This window comes from Diabrotica undecimpunctata, chromosome 5, assembly GCF_040954645.1.
Source record: "Diabrotica undecimpunctata isolate CICGRU chromosome 5, icDiaUnde3, whole genome shotgun sequence".
Taxonomy (NCBI): domain Eukaryota; kingdom Metazoa; phylum Arthropoda; class Insecta; order Coleoptera; family Chrysomelidae; genus Diabrotica; species Diabrotica undecimpunctata.
Genome location: NC_092807.1, coordinates 140,433,349 through 140,456,904, shown reverse-complemented (window position 1 = coordinate 140,456,904; position 23,556 = coordinate 140,433,349). Strand labels below are relative to the sequence as shown.

At 32.0% G+C, this 23,556-nt stretch overlaps 1 protein-coding gene across 2 annotated transcripts; it reads left to right on the top strand.

Moving 5' to 3' along the window:
* Nucleotides 1-215: 215 nt before the first annotated feature.
* Nucleotides 216-18,685, top strand: LOC140441879 (O-glucosyltransferase rumi homolog). Of its 2 annotated transcripts, XM_072532836.1 has the most exons (6): nucleotides 216-403; nucleotides 900-1,065; nucleotides 1,307-1,593; nucleotides 2,071-2,264; nucleotides 2,647-2,939; nucleotides 12,452-18,685. In XM_072532836.1, the coding sequence occupies exons 1-6, from the start codon at nucleotides 265-267 to the stop codon at nucleotides 12,486-12,488; spliced, it is 1,116 nt and encodes a 371-aa protein (XP_072388937.1). In that variant the 5' UTR covers nucleotides 216-264; the 3' UTR covers nucleotides 12,489-18,685. The 2 variants fall into 2 exon arrangements, with proteins under 2 accessions (XP_072388937.1, XP_072388936.1); XM_072532835.1 differs by lacking the exon at nucleotides 12,452-18,685 and having other exon boundaries at nucleotides 2,647-3,509.
* Nucleotides 18,686-23,556: the final 4,871 nt, after the last annotated feature.

Below are 23,556 nucleotides of genomic sequence, written 5' to 3'. Positions count from 1 at the left end.
GTACACCTAAAAATGAATTTTAGTTATATATTTGCTGCATTAGATTTGATCAATTTTAAAGTACAAATTATACGTTCAATATGAAATAAGCGTAATTATAAATAAGAATACGTAGGTTTATGATTTTTGCACAGAACAAATATTCTGTTTCTGTCATCTTAAAATTATTTTGTAGGGGAAGAAGTTTGATTATTATGACATGTCAGTAAGATGATGTCAATAACTTAACCTCTATAAACAATATTATTTTTCTTTAAAATAGTAATGAAAGATTTTTCAGATATCATTTATACAACCTTAACTTTAATATCACTGTTAATTGAATTGGCCCTTTGTAATAATACTTGCTGGAATAAAAATGAGGGCGACTGTGGAATTAATAAAATCGATAAATACTCAAAAGGTAACACTTGTATACACACTCTAAAATATTTAATGTATATTGTCAATCAGATCATCAAAATGCATCAGACCTGATTTGCAATGAATAGTTTTTCTAGTTAAAACTAATTTTTAGCTGAAAGTTTTTAAACAAATCAATATTTGATCTTTTTTGTGATAAGTACCATAAATTTTAAACGTTAAACATAAATGACACTAGATATGATTGGAATTTAGTTTTATACACCAAAACCAATCTTTAGTGGTACCATCTTTATCATTAAATTAAAATCTTGGCACTGCAACCGGCAAACCTCAAAGGATCTCATGGCTCTCAAGTATTATTTACAATTAAATTAAGTTTTGTGTTTATAGTATAGTAAGGTAACAAAATCTGTACACCTGTTACTGGTTCTAGCACATTTTCTATTATAATTCGGTTTTCATATTAAATTTATTTTTAAGATATGTGCACACCCATTTTAATTTTCCAAATATACCAATAATTTATTTTTTAGATGCCAATGTCTATCATAAGTACTTGGAATTGTTTAATAATGCCAAGAGAAACTATATACCATGTGAAGAAAGTAAATGCTCCTGCCATGCGTCTGTAATCAGTGATGATCTAAAACCATTCAGTAATGGGATAACACAACAAATGATGGAACATGTAAAGTCTAAGTATGTGATATTTAAGCTTTCTTTCAGTATTAATATTTTGTTTACAAGCAGAACAGGTTCTGATCATAACTCCTTGGAGCACCAAATTGATCAAATTTAATTTGTTGTTTAATATGGTTCTAGTATCTATTCTATTTCTATATCTATTTAGTGTATGTCTCATTTTATTAATATATGGAATAACATATGTTTCAAATAGAATTCAATGTACAAAAATATGTAACATTTTAATCATTTCTAGGGGCACAAAATATCAGATCATCAATAATCAACTTTACCGCGATGAATACTGTATGTTTCCTGCTCGATGCCAAGGCGTAGAACACTTTTTATTGGAATTATTACCCAAACTACCAGATGTTGAATTTATACTTAATACCAGAGATTGGCCACAAATCCATAAGAAAGGAGGAATAGTGTCACCTGTATTCTCCTTTAGCAAAACATTGGATTATTATGATATAATGTACCCAGCATGGTCATTTTGGGAAGGAGGACCTGCTATAAGTTTATATCCCAGAGGAATAGGTAATGATAGTTAGACTATAGTGTTTTAAACTTGTTATATCGAAATATTAAGAAAACATTTAAATGGTGTAGGCTATGAATGTTAAATGTTTTAAGCTGTAATGACAGACATGAAAAAATTGTCACTTTATCATAGATTTTTGAAGTATCACTTCTTGTTGATTTTGAGGGTCTATTGCTGAGATATCTTTTTCTTCTTGCTTGTCATCTGTGATTACTGCTCCCAGATATGTAAACTCCTTTACTAATTTAAAGTTGTGATCATTAAGAGGTTTGTTCTGTCTAATTTTCTTTATTTGTTCAGAGGTCCAGATTACCTGTGCTTCCTCTTCATTTTGTGAAAAGACCTCCCACATGTCTCTTGTAGAATGAGCCACTGTATTGAAACTTGATTTGATATATATATATATATATATATATATATATATATATATATATATATATATATATATATATATATATATTATGTATTTATAGGTAGATGGGACATGCATAGGAACAGATTGGGGAAATTGGGAAATACTACACAATGGTCAGATAAACTTTCTAAGGCATTCTTTAGAGGATCCAGAACAAGTTCTGAAAGGGATCCGCTTATTCTTTTATCCAGGGAGAATCCCAATATGGTTGACGCTTCATACACAAAGAACCAAGCATGGAAGTCGGATGCGGTAAGTGATAAATCTGAAAAAGTTTATTTAAGAATTTATAAAAGGTATAATATTGAAAAATCCCCTATCGGGCTACATCACGGAACGTTTTCGGAATTAATATTCCATCATCAGTGCTATCCTAAAAGTTTAACTAATTATTGATAACTTGCATGCTTGTAGAAGATCTCCAATGTTTTTGCATGTAATGCCCAGTGAAAGTTACTGCAGTAATTTCCCATTACTTTCTACATCCCAACTTCATAACCTGTTGAATCGAAATTTTTTTTTTGTTTTCTTTTTTACAAAAATTTCATTGGATAATGCCAAATTTTATGGTAAATATATATTTATGATAAAGTATGAAAGTAATGACATTAATCTCATAAGTTTATTTTTAAAGGATACTCTTCACGCTCCTCCAGCCAAGGAAGTATCGTTTGAAGAACATTGTCAGTACAAATACCTCTTTAATTTTCGAGGAGTAGCGGCAAGTTTTCGCTTCAAGCACATGTTTTTATGCAAATCTTTGGTATTCCATGTGGGAGACGACTGGCAAGAATTCTTCTATGCCTCACTAAAACCATGGGTTCATTATATTCCTATAAAAGCTAATGCGAGTAAAAAGGAAATTCAAGAAGTGTTGGAATTTGCCATCAATAACGACGATATTGCAAAGGAGATCGCCGAAAATGGGTATAATTTTATCTGGAATAATTTAAAAATGTCGGATGTTCGTTGTTATTGGAAAAAGTTGATTAAGAGATATGCTAAACTTTTAACTTACAAACCATCACTTGATAAAAAAATGATCCACATCAAGGAAAAATAAATAACCTTGAACTAAACGATTTGAATATCGTGTTTACTATTCGATTCGATCTGAGTAATTTAACTTCACTAAGTAAGTGTACTGAAAGTTAACAATATAGTTACACAGTTACACTTTTTGTCTACCGAAACAATCTTTTTATTCATCTTTAGTTAGTTTTTAGTGGTTATTGATAACAACTACCATATAATGACATTATTACGGCAATTTTTTTTAATAAGTTAACTTTTTATTATTTCCTACTTTTATCTGTACTTCAGGGAAATAAGCAAAATTTAACTGTGTTCAGAACTTCGCAATAGGTAGGTGTTTGATGAGTTTTTCGTTAAAATATACCTGTTACGTCCCTCCACACATATTCTTACTTTTTTATTAATAATTTTTATTATTTTATTTTTATATTTAATTCTTTAATTAACGTGTCTGTATGTCTTGTCAATCGTGAATTAATACGGACCTGTACAGTCCGCCCCTTAAGACTTAAGGGAGCAAAGCTACGAGACGACACGCACTTCAATCTTAGTTTAGTCTTGTATAAATCAGCGCGATAAACACTTCAGTATTTTTGTGTAACCTGACCACACGGCTGAGAAGATTCTGTCCCATCCGAGTCAACCCCAGTGCACTGTGGAAGAAGAACAAGTGTTACATCAACATCACAGGTACCGTAATTTGATTGCATACACACACAATATTTATATTAATTGATAAAATTACATATAACTTATTTTCATATTAAAAAATTATACCAGCACCTAAATAATCATTTATGAGTGAGTGTTTCTCTTATAGAATTTACAGCTCATTCAATACAGTTAGAAGTTACTGTTATTTTTAACGTGAAAACAATTAGAATAAATGTTAACTATTAACCGTAGGCGAAATATTTTTTATATTTGAAAAGCTGACAATTTTTACACCAATTTAAACAAAAAAAAGTTCTGCGAAGATTAGGTAAAAAATTTGGGATTTTTTTTTTAATTCGTAGCTAAGTCTTATTTTAAAGATAAAAATTAGAAAGTCAATTGACAGTAAAAAAATAAAATTTTTTGGGGAACATATTTTTGTAATTGTTTAAAATTTTAAATAAACAATTAGTAAATAAACAAATTACATTATTTATGTACTAATAATAGTATTAAATCGTTGCATATTTGTAACGTACGAAAAAAGTACGTACAAATTAAAAAAGATCAAAATCCGTCAACTAGAACCGGTAATACAAAAAGTTACAATATTTAGAATCTTTTTCATTTTTTGAAATCTTGAATTTTTAGGTTCCTTTTACACGGTCCGGTCAATCTTTATTTCGGCCTCATTTTTTAGACAAAGCTGCATAAGTTTAATCTTTTTTAAAATTTGTATAATTAAACTTTAAAAAAGTATTTCTGTAGAAAACGTTTGCTTAGTATAGGTATATGTATATGAACAGAACAACTTATCAAATACCAGGCTTATTTCCCTGGAGTACTATATATATCTACATTTTCAATCGGAAAGTAAACACATATTGATAAGTAATTTGTTAAAAAATATATCGACAGAGACAATATATTATTTATTATAGGACGAATATTGATATATGTGATATAGATTTCCAACAAACCTAGATTTCTGCCTAACTTTAAATGTGAATATATTTCCGTAATGTATCAGCGTAGGCCATGTAGTGTTTTGTTTCTTAGGAGATTGCTCTTAAGACGTTCAGTTGTCTTATCACAGATATATTCCATCACCGGATTGAATCCGAGTTTGATCATGGCAGACATCTGAATTTTTTTTAATTTCTAATGTAACTGAACTGAACTGACCAAGTAGTTGTGTAAGAAAGTTCTTGGTGAAAGAAATATAAATAAAAATAAATCGTTCCCAAGGCGAAGAATTCCATGGTTTTGTACAGAAGTGAAGAAAAAATGTAAAGAAAAGAAAAAAACTTACCTGAAATACGTGTCAACCAAAACATAAGAGGCATACCATAATTACAAGACAATTAGAAACGAAACACATGCACTTGTAAGAATAATAACAAATGATTACTGGGAACGCTTTTCAAAAGAAATGGAACATGATTTTTACCATGGACCTTTTAGGCCTGGAGAGCTAAATGATATATTATCCTCCAAGGGAAGGTAGAAGGCCGAACACCACAAGGAAGTTCTCCAACAAGATGGATTGACCAGATCACCGGAAATTGCAAAAGGCCTATGTACGATGTAATAGAAATAATCAGAGGCAGAAGTCTATGGAGACAGACCAAATATGATATCACGTTGACCACTACACTCCCTCCAGCAGGTCAAAACTGAAAAATCTGCCCATACTCTTGTTTTATCTCTTTGTTGTTAAGTCCTTCGTTTCTTTTACTAGTCGGATATACTTTGAGAGTATATTGACGCTTGGTACGATGTTATATTACAACAACTGACTTTTCTTTATTGGATTAAAGAGAGAAATTGAGAAATTAATGAATAAGTCTTTTTAGTCCAAGGTTGGTATGACAGTTTTGATTGGAAATCATTTCGACATCCGTCCGTCTATTCTTATACAGCAAGTTATACAAAAGATTAATTATTACTTAAATTTTAATAAAATCTTGTTAAGTTAGTATTCCATATAAAATAGTTCCAATTTTATAAATTTTTACATAATATATTGTCTCTGCGAAGAGATGTTCGTGAGTTAAATAATTTTTTTATTATGTATGAAGCAGTGGCGGCTGGTGTGGTAAAATTTTGGGTAGGCCAAGCCAGAAAATTACATATAGCTATATGTAATCAGTGACGGATCCAGAGGGAGGGGTCACGGGGTAACGAACCTCCCCCCTAACTAATTTTTTAATGATTTTTCTGTTCATTTTAACTCATGCGTTGTATCTAATTTTTGCGATTTTTTATTTTTCATCTAGCAAATCGCGAACACAAAACGCACTCTTCTGTATATCCTTAAAGGACAGGAAATTACTTAAATGTTCGTTGCAACTGGAATGATTTTTTAAGGAGGCAGACATATTTTTTAAATCAAAGTATCCTTCACAATTCCATACACATTTCTTATTAGAAAATAACAAACACGGCCAACAATATAGTCAATATACGCAATGTTGGAGTAGGCCTTTCACTCATAATAATTTTTTTCTATCAATTTCAGTTCTAGATCAATCACTATCAACATGACTATTACTGCAACCCAGTAAAGCGTCATAAAAACTCATTTTTATGTATCAGTTATAAAACAATCTCACATACTCGTATATAACTTACATACAATCAGACGATATAGAAATCACGCAAATGTGATTTTTTTTATGTTACATATTTTTTTATCATAATTTAAAAGAAAATTTATATTACAATTCGATAATTACGTTACAAGGGACAACGATGATCGGTGTAGGTCCGATCGTCTGGTGCCTAAACAGCAAGCATAAACACGACAATATAAATCGTTGTCCGGCAAGCTGCTTAACTTCAAACGCTTTTTGTACGGGGATCTTATGTGAGCTGGGTCGGCCAGTTCCGATCGGGCCTATCAATGATATTTAAAATGCCTGAATACGATTCGATGCTTTCTGTGGTACTATAATAACATAGTTGTTTTAACGGACGCTAATCTATTGAGTAATTTAGTACATTTAAAAGTTATTTACATGCATTAACATAATTTTTGAATATATGTTTTTCAATTTTAAAGCTCTTAAAATTATTGGGTAGGCCCGGCCTATCCTGCCTACCCCCAAAAGCCGCCACTGGTATGAAGATCACACCATTTCCGTTCTTAATAGTAAAATTATATGGATTGAGTGTATTATTTGGTATATAATACAGTAAGAATTCAGTAAGGAAGCGGCTTTATATGCAACTTCCTTACCAGCCATGATGCTGTTTGTCAATGTGAAACAAGTAGTTAATGAATATTTTTATAAATGAAAAGTAACGGCGGGAGGACGCAGCGCACGGTAACTCAACGAACCCAGGGATGAAACGTGAGTAATTTTGGAACGTTTTTCGCGCTTCGCGAATTTTTCTAGCATAGAATTCGTGATTTTTTTATTCAACATTAACAGCGTTAAACTACAAAACATGAGAAAAGACTAGATCTAATGCTTTAATAAGTCCGTAAAATTTAAACTTGAAGTTTCACCCGAAATTTGTTGTATTTTTAGAAAAATTCGATTTTTTAGAATGGTGTGATCTGTACAATACGCTTTAGTATTAAGATATGCTTTTTATAGTTTATTTGATGTGATATATGTGACAATAATATCAATAAGGGTAATCTTGACAATAAATATTTAACTTTTAGGTGTGATATATCTATACAATACGTATTTTAAGAATATTTTGTCTATCCAGCCTCCAGAAATATTTGGCTTTATGACAATAAATTAATGTGTACTTAAAACTCGTTGATCGACGAATATTCGTGGGTCAACCATTATACTGAAAAATTAATTAAGTATAATATTCTCGAAAATTCTTATCAATGCTGTGCTCTGCATTTTTTGTGGCTTAAAAGCAGAGTGAAATTATTAAAGTTTGATTATCTTAGATACGCGCGCATTTGACCCAACCGCCCGGCAATGGAACGCAACGTTACAGTCCGAAATTAAATGCCGTAACGCGCATTTAAAGACCTACCAGAGATCTAAGACAGTCATTAATATTTATTATCGATAAGTGTCTATTTTTACCTTTTCGTACTTTTATTTTCGATTTGCATTACTTATTCGGTTGTTAGGTGTGTTTAAAAGGTCTTTATCATTGTGACTTTGTCATTTCTAAATGAAGTACAAAAAGAACAGAGGCAAAAATATTTTGGAAAATTATTTTCAAAATTTAGGTGTGTCTAAAAGCTGGTTTTATATCGTTATCCACTGAATTTAAAAATATTTACTTAAATTACGTATACATAGAAAGTTTACCATTTATAAATACAATTCAAAAAGTACTTGCATTTTAAAAAAATTACATGGACAAGTCAGTTTCACTATCACTGTCGTTATCTAGATCTATAATAATTGTTTCTTTGAGCAACCTATCTGTATTTTCCCAGCTGTCATTGGTTATTTTCTCAACTTCTAATTAGACGAACCACAGATGAATTTAGGGTAAGCGAAACATTACTTCTGCTTACCCATGCTTTTAGCTCATACCATATGTGTTCAATAGGATTGAACATGCAGTAGTAAGGAGGAAGTCTTAATACTGTATGACTCATTTCTTCCACCAAACTGTCGCAATAATATTGTTTTCTGATGGAAAATGATTTTAAAGTTTCAAGTAATTGTTTTTTAGAATAATTATTTTCATAATATATATCATTTTCCAACATATATTCCTGGATTCTAAGTTTTTTGGCATTAGAACATGGAACTTTATTCGCCCTACGACTGTGGTAGTTGACATTGTCCATCACAATTACACTGTTTGGTGCTATATTTGGCAATAACTTCCTTGAAAACCAGTTCTCAAATAATTCTGACGTGGTATCATCATGATAGTCGACACGGGAGGCCTTAATGTTTTCGCATGACAAGGCTAAAGCATTAGGTATAAAACCTTTTTTTTCCTGTATGGATTATTGTAATACGTGTTGCTTTATTTGATGAAGCTTTTGTTGTACAGCGACAAGAAGAATCTGCTCAACCACATTTTGGAACGTCATGGGTGTCAAACCACGTCCCATCCAGATAAACAATTTCTCTTCCACTTTCTCTGTATTTATGAATTTGAATTAAAAATTCCGTCCTCCATATTTGTAGACAAGCAGATTCCATCACTTGGCGTTTATCGATCGTTTTTATTTTAAAGTCGTTTTTAGACATTGCCTTACTGTCTCACTGCAGCACTTGATGCTTGTGCCGACTTTCTGCAACATATACATGATGGTTTTTAACGTGGAGATCCTCTATTGTTCATACATGTTATAAATTTTTCTTCTAATGATGTCCACATCACTCCCGGCGTCTTTTCTTTTTCTTCTACTTACTATCGGTTGTTTTGCTATTGACCACACTTTCTTCATTGGTTTTTGTGTTAAGACTGTCGCTTTAGATATATTTTTTCTATCCTGATAATAAACTAGCGTTTAAAAAGAGGATTATAAATAACCTTCATTACCATCATTATAATCTCATTACGTCTTATCAGTGAAAGTCAATTGAAATAATTTCTTGGAATGGTTTTATTTTGTATGAAGAACAGATGGTCCCCTCGTTAAAAACCATCATGCAAAACTTGCAGAAAGATGACACAGAAATCAAGTGCTGCAGTGAGACAGTAAGGCAATGTCTTCTAAAAAACGGTTTTAAAATAAAAAACGATCAATAAACGCCAAGTCACGCCAATTTGATCCAAAGTGGAAGAGAAATTGTTTATCTGGATGAGACGTGGTTTGACACCCATGTCGTTCCAAAATATAGTTGGGCAGATTCTTCTGGTCGCTGTACAACAAATGCTCCATCAACTAAAGGAAAACGTATTAAAATAATCCATGCAGGAACAAAAAATGGTTTTATATCTAATGCTCTAGCCTTGTCATGCAAAAACATGAAGGACTCCCGTGTCGACTATCATGATGACACCATGTCAGAATTATTTGAAAACTGGTTTTCAACGAAGTTATTGCCAAATATACCACCAAACAGTGTAATTGTGATGGACAATGCCAGCTACCATAGTCGTAGGCTTAATAGAGTTCCATGTTCTAATGACACCGAACTTAGAATCCAGGAAGATATGCTGGGAAATGATATACATTAAGAAGATAATTATTTTAAAAAACAATTACTTGAGACTTTAAAATTATTTTCCATCAGAAAACAATAATTGCGACAGTTTGGCGGAAGAAATGGGTCATACAGTATTAAGACTTTCTCCTTCTATTGCACGTTCAATCCGATTGAACACATATGGCATGAGCTCAAAGTATCGAGCATAAGGAGAAGTAATGTTTCGCCCACCTTAAATTCATCTGTTATTCGTCTAATTGAATTAGAAATGGAGAAAATAGCCAATGGCAGCTGGAAAAATAGTGTTGCCCATGTTCTAAACATGGACAGATCTTATATAAATAAATACAGATATGTTGCTCAAAGAAACAATTATTATAGAACTAGATAACGACAGTGATAGTGAAGCTGACTTGTTATTTTTTTTAAATGTAAGCACTTTTTGAATTGTGTTTATAAATGGTAAATTTTCTATGTATACGTAATTTATGTAAATATTTTTAAATTCAGTTGATAACGGTATAAAACCAGCTTTTGGGCACAACTCAATTTTGAAAATAATTTTCTAAAATATTGTTGACTCTGTTTTGTAAAACATAACGCGCATTTATACCATTAAAATCATATCAGCCCAGTCAGTGGATTTACATATTTCATGAAACATTGATCCAAAAATTATTATTACTAGTTTGTTGTACGAGAGAAAGGAACAACAAAATAAACTTTAACACGTAAGTGTTTATTTAAAACACTTTATACACAGAAAATGAAGTTGCTACTTTATTTCCTGGTTTAATCGATTATCAAAACAAATTTTATCAATTTCGCAACAAGAACGCTTAGCAATAACTTTTAGATAAGTATACATTTTCTATTTCGTTCCGTGTTGGTGGCGCTTACTAAGTCACCAGGTAACGACTTTTCCGTAAAATGCGCGCTGATTCATTTGAATATAAAAAAATACAATTAAAATGCCGATCGTGGTGGTGCATTGGCAATTGCCGATCGGTTCGGTCAAGTGCGTGCGTATCTCTTAACGATGATAATCACTGAGGTTAAAATGAAAGAAACCATGGATAATCTACATAGTCATTTATCTTACCAGTAAGACTTTATTAAATTAGGCAACACATTCGTGAGTGTATGTAATGTTATAAAGAGGCTTCGAAAAATATGCACTACACTTTCTTAAAATTAACATGCTCTAGAAATATATAAAAATGCACTTATATGCGTTTATAGAATAAGAAAGTAGTATCAAATGAAAATAAGAAGTAAAAAGTAGACTATTATATAAAAAAGTAAAGACAAGTTCCTTTATTTAATTGATCAAAAATTATTACATTTAATTATTATTTCAATATATTGTTTTACATTCAACAGTAGCTAAGAACCAATTTTACGCTTTAAGTTGTTGCACTAAGTAGAGTGTCGACTATTCAAGATAGTAGATCATGGATGTTTTCCAAAGCATCTACATAAAATTGGGGTTCTCCCAAACGATAGATGTGTGTGGAACTAGCATAGCTGATCTAAATCATATATTCTTTAACTGTCCCTTACATCTCAATACAAGTACGTGGCTGCTTCAAGAATTGCTGAAAGCAGGTTTAAAGACGCAATTAAACTTAAATGTACTATTAAGTTAAGATAATACAAAAAATTTTAAATTAATTGTGGTATTTCTGCAAAAAATTAAATTAAAGGTGAAAGAATGAAACATTGATCGTTTAAATGGATATTTCCTTTGTATGTGTACCTATTTATTGTCCACGTGTTGTTCGTGTGATAACCATATCATTCACAATATTATACATATTGCCAAAGTGTATATCTGTTTAGATTCCATGAAAAACGATATGGCTATACCAAACAGAAAACTGACTGTATAGATATAGAATATGTATCCCATATTGTTGCCAACTGTTGCCTCATTTTAGTTTATAAAGTACTTTTATTTTTTCCTCAGCGATGATCATATATAAACAGTATTTAGTTGCTAATTAAGATAACTTTTCGAATATAGTTATATATTATTATAGTTGTAGTTTATATGGAGTGAAAGAAGGGATACAGTGGTACATAAAATTTTTTATTGGATACCGTAAAATGGGGTGAATAGGAACAATGGGGGAATAGGAACACTAAATAATAACAACAATCTTCCCAAACATATATATTATTTTCGTTGGGCTATTTAAGTTTTGCAGGTTGGCTAATGTGATATGGCTTTGCGAAATTTAGGTTTGTGTTGTTGGCGTAACTGGTTCCTATGTTTTCGGCGTGCAAACAAAGTCATTCATTTTGAGGTTATTCCTCATCATAAAAACTTTCTCGGTAATTACAAAATCTCTGTCAAAATAGATTTATGAGTACTCTTTTTTATGTATTATAACCTTTACAACAATCTAACATGATTGTATTTTAATTTATATGTTAACGTTTTTTTGTTAAAAACAAGTTTTATTGTTCACGTTATGAATTTGAGATATTTGGGGTGAATAGGAACATAATATTTACCGTGTTCCCATTCACTCCACACATTAGAAATTACTTTTGTTTGTCTAATACCTCCATAGAGTAAGATTTGTTTTTGGCGGTGGCTGCTCAATTTACTTTTTTATTGTAATGAGTGTTTTATTACAGGTTTTCGCAGATATGCCACGAAAATATCAAGCTGTGAAGTGAAGTGAAAATATGCTACACACAACAAAACCTAGAAGAAGCAATAAATGAAATAAAAGAAGGTATTAGTTACAGACAGTGTTCCCTTAAGTATAATATACCTACTACGGTCTTACATATATATATATATATATATATATATATATATATATATATATATATATATATATATAAATTTTAATTCAAAGCAAAAAGGAGTTCAGACCTCTCTTGATGAAGATGAAGAGTTAGTTCTCGTTGACAGACTAGCAGTTTGTGCTGACTGGGAATACCCAATAGATTCTCTCGCCTTACGGTTAATCGTACGAGAATATTTGGACGTAAAAAGAACGAAATACTATTTGGGTTTTAACTCTTACGATAGGAACAGAGAAACATGGAAAACATTCTTTGTTATTTTAATGCATATATGAGGGGATTTCAATTTAATACATATACATATACGAGGGGATTTCAAAATATATATCAAGGAAAATGCAAATGCTACACCTTAAAAGTGTATTTTTCATTTCAACAATAAATTTTTCCAATAGAACAAACTTTATATTTATATGTGTATGTTACTTTACACCTTATACACTTTTTACCCGTTTTTATTGACCCTACAAATGTATGAATAGGAACACCAGGTTTTGATTTTTTTGTGATTAGAGTATTAACTTTTTAATTTTTTAACACCTAAATATCAAAAGAGGTTTTATGTTTGCAACATGTGTTAGTGGCTTTTTTTTGTTGAACGTTGGAAACCGTTCCTATTCACCCCATTTTACGGTGTTATTTGGAGACTAAATGAGTAAAAGTACAATTTTCCATACCAAATGACTCAAAATTTCTCAGAACTTGTATTACCAATTATGGAACACGATTGTGTAGAGAAAAAGTATATTTGTAACATTGTGTCCCAGTAATAGCGAACAGTGTTACTATAAGGGAACATTTTTGTATAAAAATTTATTTAAATAAACTACATAAAACACGTGTAATACATTATAAACATTTTGAAAACATACGGCAAAAACTAGGGTTTAGAATGTTCTGTACCGATGGTTTGGGAATTGATAATTCTAAAATAATATCGGGAAATTTCAAAATGAAATTGTCATGGGAAAAAATAAATGTTAACTTGGAAAAGTAAATGTGGGTTCTAAGTAATTTTGTTTGTAATTTCAATTTTCCTCAATAATATGTCCTTTTAATGCGAACATAATCTCTAACTTTTATTTCGATATTAATTTCATTATTGTTTCACTTGATAATCGTTTGCAAAGTCCCTTTATCATTACTATCAATCCATTGTGGAGCTTGGACTGCTCATAAAGAAGTCGCCACTCCTGTCGATTCCTCGATCTTCTTACCCTTAGATCTATAGATCTTCTTCTACATCATCAATCCATCTCCTTCGTGATCGTCCTTTACTTCTTGTGCCCTCTGCTTTTGAAAATGTTAATAGAGGGTTTTTGTAACTACCTAACGTAACGTATCTCCCTATACGTAAAGAACTAACGTATCGAAGAAGATGAACGTTAAATTGAGAGTTAAAGTTCTGCACGCAACGTAACGATGGTGTTGCCCTCATCGAATTAGTGATTAACAAATAAATTGTCATTTAACCCTATTTATATATTTAACCCCAATATCTTTTTTTGGGATTCATTAATTTCCCATTCGCCTTACGTGTCCATAACCATATTATTTGTTGCTTTTCTATACGTTATATTATCGTTTCTTCTATTTATCTTCTGAATTCTTGGTTTCTAATATGCTCCAGTGTAGATCTCCTTGCTGCTCCAAAAATTCATTTCTGTTACTATACCAAATTTATCTTAAAGATGCAGTAGCAGTAAACAAACCAACACACGTTATCAACATTATGAATATTACGAGGAGCACTCCCAAATCAAGATTTACAATGTATAAACGTACATAATATCCACCTCATAAACTATATAAATAGACATCGTATACGAAACTCAGCATACCATATCATTTAGTAGTCCTTGTACGCGGAAGAATTGCCATAACTTAATTGGACCACTGTTGTTCTAGTGATAATATTTTAGCCAGGGCGTGCGTCAGGGAATTACAGCGCTTGAATTTATTCATTTATATTTATAATAAATGTTATCATTTATATTTTATGATCAGAAGAATAACAAAGATAAAATTAAATTAATAAATGTTAGAATGAGGTTTTCCAACAACATAATATGCGAATTCGTTATTGTAATGCATTGAATTAATAAAATTAATTAATAATAAAATTAAATTAAATATGTAAAAATTGTTTTAAAATTAAATGTAATATCTAATGGCGGTTTCCCACCAAACGGACAAAACAAAACAAAACACAAACTCGTATCCAATAAAACAAAATAGCAACTTTTCACAAACTTTACTAAAGACTGGCGTGTTTTGAAACAGTTCGTTTTGTTTTTCGAGTCCCGAGTTTTTGAAACTCGAGTCTGTTTAGTGGAAACGGTCAGTTGTGTTTATTAATGGACTACCTCACCTCTGACCTTACAATGGGCGGGGCTTCGAAAACCTTTCTAAACATTTCTACACTAAATACAAGATAGAGCTGCGGTAAGTATAAATAAACAGTATGATTGTTACGAGGGGCACTCCCAGATCATGATTTTAACGATGTATAAACCTATATTTTCCTGTATTATGAAATACATATGAAAATATGAAGTAGACATCGTAGCATAAGTCGTTCACAGGAATAACAGAACTGAAAATAACTGAATAAACATGTTAGAATGAGGTTTTCCAACAACATAATAACGTGAATCCGTTATTGTAATGCACGGAATTAAAATACAATTACATTAAATGTGTAAAAATGTTTTTAACGTAATATTTAAGGTTGGAACGGAGTTGCCACTCGTGAACTGAGCTCTTAATGGCACTCCATTCGTTGGTTTAAGGAAAACGAAATTTCAAAGCAAAAACCTATGCAAAGGTCAGAAAAATCTTGTCAAAAATAAAAACATTCAACATATCTGAGTAATAAATAAAACAAAAAACTCAAAGTGTAACTTAGGTAATATTTTACTCAGAATCTACCTCGAGTGCCTGTGAATACCTTCTTTTTTCTTTACTCATTTCATCTACAATATGCTAACAATAGTGTATTTTTTTTATGTTTATTCACAACAGTCAAAAGCTCGACTTTTAGAACTGAATTGTCAAAACTTTTGATCGCAGCCACTTTTGAATATCCGCTTTCTTCAACTCGGTTGTCGATATTTATTAAACGGGGAGTATATAATGAATATATTAAGATAGAAAAAAACATGGCGACTACCAAAATGGCACTACACAGGATCTTGATTATATAGAACGTATAGTTATGTACGAGATATCATAAGGCACTAAGAATGAAAATAAATTTACTATAGACAAATTTTGATTTATTGACTTAAGGAAGGCCTCTGGCTAAGTTCAAAATAAACAACTGATCGAAACCTAACTTGCGACATAGCAAATGAAAAGGGACGATATAACGAATCTATTAAGATATGTAATTGATTTTCTATCTTAATATATTCGTTATATCCTTTCCTTTCATTTTCTATATCGCGTGATAGGATTTGATCACTTGTTTATTTTGTACTCAGCCAGAAGCCTTCTTAGTCAATAAATCAAAATTTGGCATACGGTTTTGCTTTTGTATTAAATTATTAAATGTATACAGCATGTTCAGCAGAAAGTCGAACAAAAGATGTGGGATCTTGACAATATCATTGAGACTCAAGTTGAACCACTGATAATTAACGTAGTTAATGAGAGCAGCACGTTAGACTCTGATTATGAATAAAATATTAATTTACACTGTGAGTTTTTTGTTTTATTTATTAGTCAGATATGTAGAATGTTTTTATTTTTGACGAATGATTTTCTCGGACATTTGCATAGGTTTTTGTTTGAAACTTCGTTTACTTTAAAAAACGAATGGGGTGCGATTAAGAGCTCAGTTCTTGACTGGCAGCCCCGTTTAAACCGGAAGCTCTTAGATATTAATACTCATAATTTCAACGCAATTTAAGAAGTTTTTACTTCTGGCAGCACTTCTCCAAGTGCACCTTATTTTTTTTTAATGCAAAATTTTCGTTTATGAAAACATTTAAAGTTAAGGTATATCTGTATTCAAATTTACGAAATTTATATAAAATGAGATTTCAATTTCTGGTAACATTTGTAATCTGAATCACGTGAGTTTTATTGTTTTTCAAATAAAAACTGAAAACATAATAATAAGTTACTTCTTTTGAGGCGAACTAACACACAATATACTTTAAAAAATAAGTGTATTTGATGTTTTGATTTCGATCGTTTAAGTGTCAAAACAACGTTGCAATTACTGCTTTATTATTTTTGTCAAACCATAAGTTTCTTTTTATTTTACAGTAGTGAAGCTAATTTTGAATTTCCTTGAAAATAATACTAACATTGTATATTTTATCTTCGTTGTTCATAGTAAACAAATCTTTAATTGTACATACTGTTTTATTAATTTGATAAGAAATATGAAAGCAAAACCGCACGCCTATGGAGTCTTACGTAGCATAGCCTGGTTTTGTTTACTTTTACTGCACGTCGAATTTGAATGAGGTGTAGTAGGCCGTTTTTTTTTTTAATTTTTTGTCAACTACCCAGTTTCTGAGCTATAAATAATAACCGGTCGTAATTTGGTATTGTATATATTTTTTTTTTGTTTTAAGTCTAGTATTTCTCTGTCATAATGTAGAATTTAATGCTCCTATTAAGTTGTATGTGAAAACGGAAACTTTCTTCACCTTACACAGTGCCCGACTTTGATGGTTAGCACAACCATAAGAGAAGTAGTCTCGAAACGCTAAACCGCCAAAAACTCAACAATGCAAAGAAGAGAAATGCCGCTAAAGACAATAGTGAGAAGCCCACGAATCTTCTTCATAAAGAAGTAAACAGTTCTGGCGTTAAAACGCTTACTGTGAATGATGTACATCTGATAAGGAATTGTATGTATTACAGTCGGAGGAAGGTGTTACCGAAACTACCAACGAGTCTGAAGGAAATCCTTGAAGTGCTAAATACAGTTGAAATAACGAGAAACGAAGGAGAGCCCTTCTTGTTAAGGAACGATTCGGGTGCCAATTTCGTGGTGTTTTCTTGTCAGACAAATTTAAAATTTTTGTGAAGTTTAAATTCCACTTATTTGGACGAAATGTTCAAACACTGTACGAAGTATTTTTATCAACTGTTTACTGCTCACGGGACCGTAGTTTTCCAGGCCCTTCCTTCCATTTGTTGATAATTAGAATGTTGTAATTCAACGTGTACTATTGTAATAATTCGAAAAAATGCTTAAAATGCTTTTTCGACATCTCATTAGTTTTTTTATATCAACTAGCTGTACTTGCTCTTCATATCAAGGCTTTCACGGCCGGTGTTTTGTAATGATATATTGTTTTCCGAAATTATAGGTCGATATCTAAAATTGTTGGTCTTTCGCTAACTTATACTTAACAGACTGACAGTTAGCGGAAGATTTTTACAATCTTTGTCGCATCACCTTTGCTAATTTAATGATAAATAATTAAGTACTTGCATCGATTCTTTTACAATCGGTTAATTGATTAGATTGATCAGACCTTACTTTACGCCATTCTCTTATTGCCACCAGTCATGCCTGTTTTTTACTATGGTCTAACGATAACAGCTGTAGCTAATGCTACAAATAGGAAATGTCAGTATCTAAAGCCGACTAACCAGTTTGTTCTGAACAAAATAAAAATTTAACTTCTTGCAATGGCCGGATCCATTGTATTCTAAAATGTTCAAACAACAAAATTACGCAGAAAATCATTGTTACCCAAATACTGACCCGTCCCTTTTATCAAATTACTTCTGTCATATACTAATCTTAATAACTACTGAGTATTGTTAAAACATAAATGCCCATGCGCTTATTAATCTCTCAATATAATGATTAAAGCTGTTAAAGGATAATCTATGTCAGAAGTAATTCAACTATATTCAGTGTTTCTGTGTATAATAATTTGTTACTAAAAAATGTTTCTCTCTGTTAAGGTTTATTGTATAATTTTATATATTTTTTACTGTTTTAAAATATCTATATGTATGCTTACAAAAGTCTAAAATTATAATCTTCTAGGAAATGTATATGTATTGTGAAATATATTAGTTGAAAACAAACAACCATTTATTTATTTATTTATTTCAACAAGTGTACATTACAGATATGGTTAGTAAACATTAAGCAAATAACTAATTCATCGTTATAGTACGACACAAGACCCGATACAGCAATAACACAAAGACAACTGAAAACAGCAGAGATGAGAGAACTGAGAAGGAATTGCAAGAAATACGCTGAGAGATCGAGAGAGGAGTGTAGACATTAGAAGAAAATAAGTAAGTAAGTAACTTACAGTGTATAAACGAATGGACACTAAATAGAAAAAATAATGGAATAACCATAACCACATAAGCAGAATGGGGGAGACCGGTGTGGTGGAAATATCAAGAGATAAGTCACCAATTGGCAGAAGAAGTAGCGGACCACCGCGCAAAAGATGGAGTGACAACCTTCCTCAGAGGTATCACGCCGCTAATGAACAAGCAGAATTGCTTATAAAGAGGAAAAAGAAGATCTTTATACTATTTTCAACTAAAGAGAAATGTTCTTAGCATAGTATTATTTTAGGGTTAACATTAGGTTTTGGCAGGATTTTCTTAATTTGTTCCATTTTGACAATGCCGATGTCTTCAGCTAATGGAAAGACGAACTGAACCTTTCATTTCTTCCCACATAATATAATGACTTGCTCTTTCCTGGAAACTCAACCAATACGTAGTCGTCGACGTTAACACTTTCTACACATTGGAGGAAATCCTCATCTACAATTTCATCATCGGAGGATTTTTCGTCCCACTCGCCTCCAGATGATGATGGGAATTCTTCTTCTAGTAAGATCTTCTTTTTTGCTGGCTTTCGAAGCTTGAATGTCTTCTCCTGCTTTGCAATTTTGATTGCTCGTTTGGCCTTCTTATCTTCTATATTTTCAGGAGTTGTCGAAAGTTGAGCATGCTGTTTGTTTTTCGCTACGGCAGGAACATCACATTTTGGTACTGGTGACACAATTTGTAGAAGTTTCGTAGGTGTTGCTTTTGTGGTTTTATGAGAATGTGGGTCAGTAGGCTTCTTCTTTGGAGTATTAAATGAGAGTGAACCAGATGTGCTGGATTGAGGAACCAAGGCTGAGCTAACACTTTCGTCGTCAGCCAATTTTTAAAGAGGTCTTCACTTATGTAGGCTGAATTTCCACCCATCACCACTTCAGAACCGTTAGGCATTTTATCGAGCCACACTTGTTGTTTGTATACACATTTGAACACTACGTAGGGAGGTAAAAAACTTCTCTCTGCGTTACAACAGGCAACAACTGTCACTGTCTCTCCTTTGGCCACTATAACTTCTTGCGGAGGGTTGTTCAATTGCGACTCATCTACATTGTAAATATTTCCGGGTTTGTTCAAGAGGTTCAACGATTCTAACGTCTTTTTTAACAAATTGAAATAATCATTCACTTCTTCCTTTACCATGCCTTTCGAATCGCCAATGATGGCTTTCGTTTGAGAAATGCGTTAAGCTATCCCCTTCCTGCTTTGCGTTTCTCTACGTTGAAATGGACGTAGGAAACTCGGCCCATTTGTTTAGCCAGGTTGAAAGCCATTCGGCAAAGTGCATCCCTTGTTGGCGCGTACCCTGCAGCCTGCAATCTCTTGACATGAAGCACTAATTTTTGTTCTGCGTCCAGGCCAAGGGCAGGAGGTTGTCCTAGCTTACCTTTAATGCTGTTCTTTGTTTTGAGTCGGAATCGTAGGGTTTTTTCCGGCATATCATATTTTTTAGCTGCACCCCTAACTGAAGAGCCGTCTGCAACATCCTTGAAAGCAACACGAAGATTATCTTCAGTCCAGCAGCACCGCATGTTCTTACACTTGTAGCTAGGCATATCTACAAAAGAAAAATAAGTCCTATATTAAAAATTACAAATGTTTTATTAATGTGGGGGATATGACGCGCGTCATATCCACCACAACAACAACACGTCATATCCCCGACTCGACGCCATTTTAAGTAAAAAATGCAAATAGTAAACAAGAAGGGCTATGTGTCTAAATAAGTCATGTTTTGAAGTTTAAAGAATGCGCAACAACGTAGAATACCTACACTAAAGAAACAAAAAATTAAAAAAAAAACAAATTACAAAACTTTGAAATTACTAAGATTATATTTTTATGGTGTTTACCTGCAAAAGTGTACACAACACCAAAGCTCCCTCCATGACGGATCGCTATACACTATAGTCAGAATCGAGAAACATAGGCAGTAAATTCTTGGAAGTAATAGTGATGGTTCATTGCTATTGTAGGTCTTCCAATGGCGTACGAAAAATATCATAAGAAGTTACGACAAAGCTACTTGTATTAAATAAATATGTACCTATTTATAATTATGTTAATTTTAATATGATTATTGTTGACATTTGGGTTATTATATGTATAAATATAATATACATGGTGTTTGGTAACGAATGGCCATAACTTAATCTTAGATTCCTGAGATTAAAATAGGCCGATTTAAACTAACTTACTTTAGTATGAAAGTTGATAATAACCAAAATAAAGGGGGTCAAAGTTAAACTTTTATTTTTAAATATTTCGTGATAGGCATGGGATAACAACACGAAATTTGGTAAGCTGGAGTTTTTTGGGACGAGAAATCAAAATTCGCCACTAAAAATGATGAAGGACGCCACATACATCTTTCAGTGCTCCGATTTTCCGATAATTCAATACCCAAAATATCACGACGTGTTTTATTGCGAACATTAGAACAAATGAACATTAAATATATAAAAAGAAGCAGGAATAGTGTTCTTTTAGAAAAAGATGAAATTGTTTTGTAGCGGAGAAATTACTTACAAAAAATCCGAGAATATCGTCGTGAAGGAAGAAAAGTATACTATTTAGATGAAACTTGGCTAAATCAAGGTCATACTGTCTCAAAGGTGTGGCAAGATTTGGAAATTAAAAGTCGTCGACAAGCCTTCATTAAAGAGCTTTCATTAGGATTAAAAACACCAGTGGGTAAAGGACGGAGGCTCATAATAACACATATAGACAGCGATTCGGGTTTTTTGGACAACGGCTTGTTACTATTCGAATCCAAGAAAACCAACGATTACCATGAGGAAATGGACGCTCAAAGATTCGAAGGTTGGTTTTCAAATATTCTACCAAGCCTTGAAGCAAATTCTGTCGTTGTTATGGACAATGCGTTATACCTACCATAGTCGACGGTTGGAGCCATCACCAACGACTGCCTGGCGAAAAGGTGAAATAATCAACTGGCTCTCTCAAAAAAATATACCATTCAATGACAACATGTTGAAAGTACAATTATTAAACCTCGCGGGGATACATATACACGTTTTCAAGAAATATGAAGTCGATGAAATGGCTCGTGCAAACAACATAATTGTACATCGCCTCCCTCCTTATCATTGTGAGCTGAACCCTATCGAGCTAAATAAAAAACCAAGTGGCAAGGGAAAACTTTAGTTTTAAAATGGAGGAGGTGAAGTGCTTGTTAGCTACTGCCATACAAAATGTCACACCTGAGTCTTGGAAAAATTGTATAAGACACACTATAAAAGAAGAAGATAGAATGTGGGACTTAGACACAAGAGTGGCCATTTCGGTTGAACCATTAATTATCAATGTAAATAATAGTGATCGCGATAGCTCTTCATCAGCCGACGAGTCGTCTTCATACGATGATTAATATTTTAACTTCCTGTGGAGGTCGAACCATTTTATTAAGATTACTTTCGTATGTAAGTAAGTTTGTTTTGTTAACCTAGTTTTCAAACTATAATACATTTTGTACCAATATACTTTGCTCTTAAAAAAATGAATACTTCTTATATATATTAGGTATATTCGATTCGATTTATTTTATTTAATTATAATATATATGTGTGAGTGTTTATATGTTCACTAAAAGTAAAAGTTCACTTCATGTAATCGGAAAGTTCAGAATTGGATTTTCATAATTATGTAAATTAGTATATTTAAAATATAAGTAATTCCAATGAAAAGAAACCTTTCATTGAAATAACAGCAGGGTAAATCTCTCTACGTGCCTTTTTGATAATTAATTTTTGTAACAAACAAAAAATTTCATTAAAAAAAATTATAGTTTGTCATTAAATGTCATAGAAAGTTTCTTTGTCTCGTATGTTTTGTACAAAATTATGGAATTTGAAAGTAAGTGTTTTTTTGTGATAAGAAGTATACACTTCAAAGTTAAATATAAGTCTCATATCATATTATATTAAGATTAATTTTTAAAAGTCACTGCAACAGTGTGAACGATACGCTAATGAATGCTAAGCTAGGAAGTCAATGAGCAATTTATCTCTCTCTATATTATGACAACGTTGATCTACTATTCCTTTCTACCGGTCCTAGAATGCTATGTTGTCATGTATGACTTTTACAAAGAATATTATCGTACTTTAGATGTTTTCTATATATAAGTATTGTATATAAATATAATATTATACATAAATATTGATGTTACTAAATACATTTTATTATATACCTTAACAAATACAAAACGATCATTAATATGATAATTTTGCTGCATGTCAATGATTAAATGATAAATTGCTAGAATATCTATCAGTACAAACTGGCAACGATGTTGTTGGTTTATCGCATTCACAGTTCGGAGAATTTACTGCCTACAAATTTGATTCTCAAGTATAACTACTAATTTAGACATGCTTTATCTGGTGGTAATGGTCGCTACTACCGTTTCCCAAAACCTTTCCCGCGCAAGCTTGCAGAATTTGAAAGATATTGAAAACGCGTCATATCTCCGACCACGTCATATCCCTCACGTTTACCTTATACAATGCCCTACCTAAGGATTTAAAACAACTTTCGATGAATAAATTTAATGTAAGTCTGAAAAGATACCC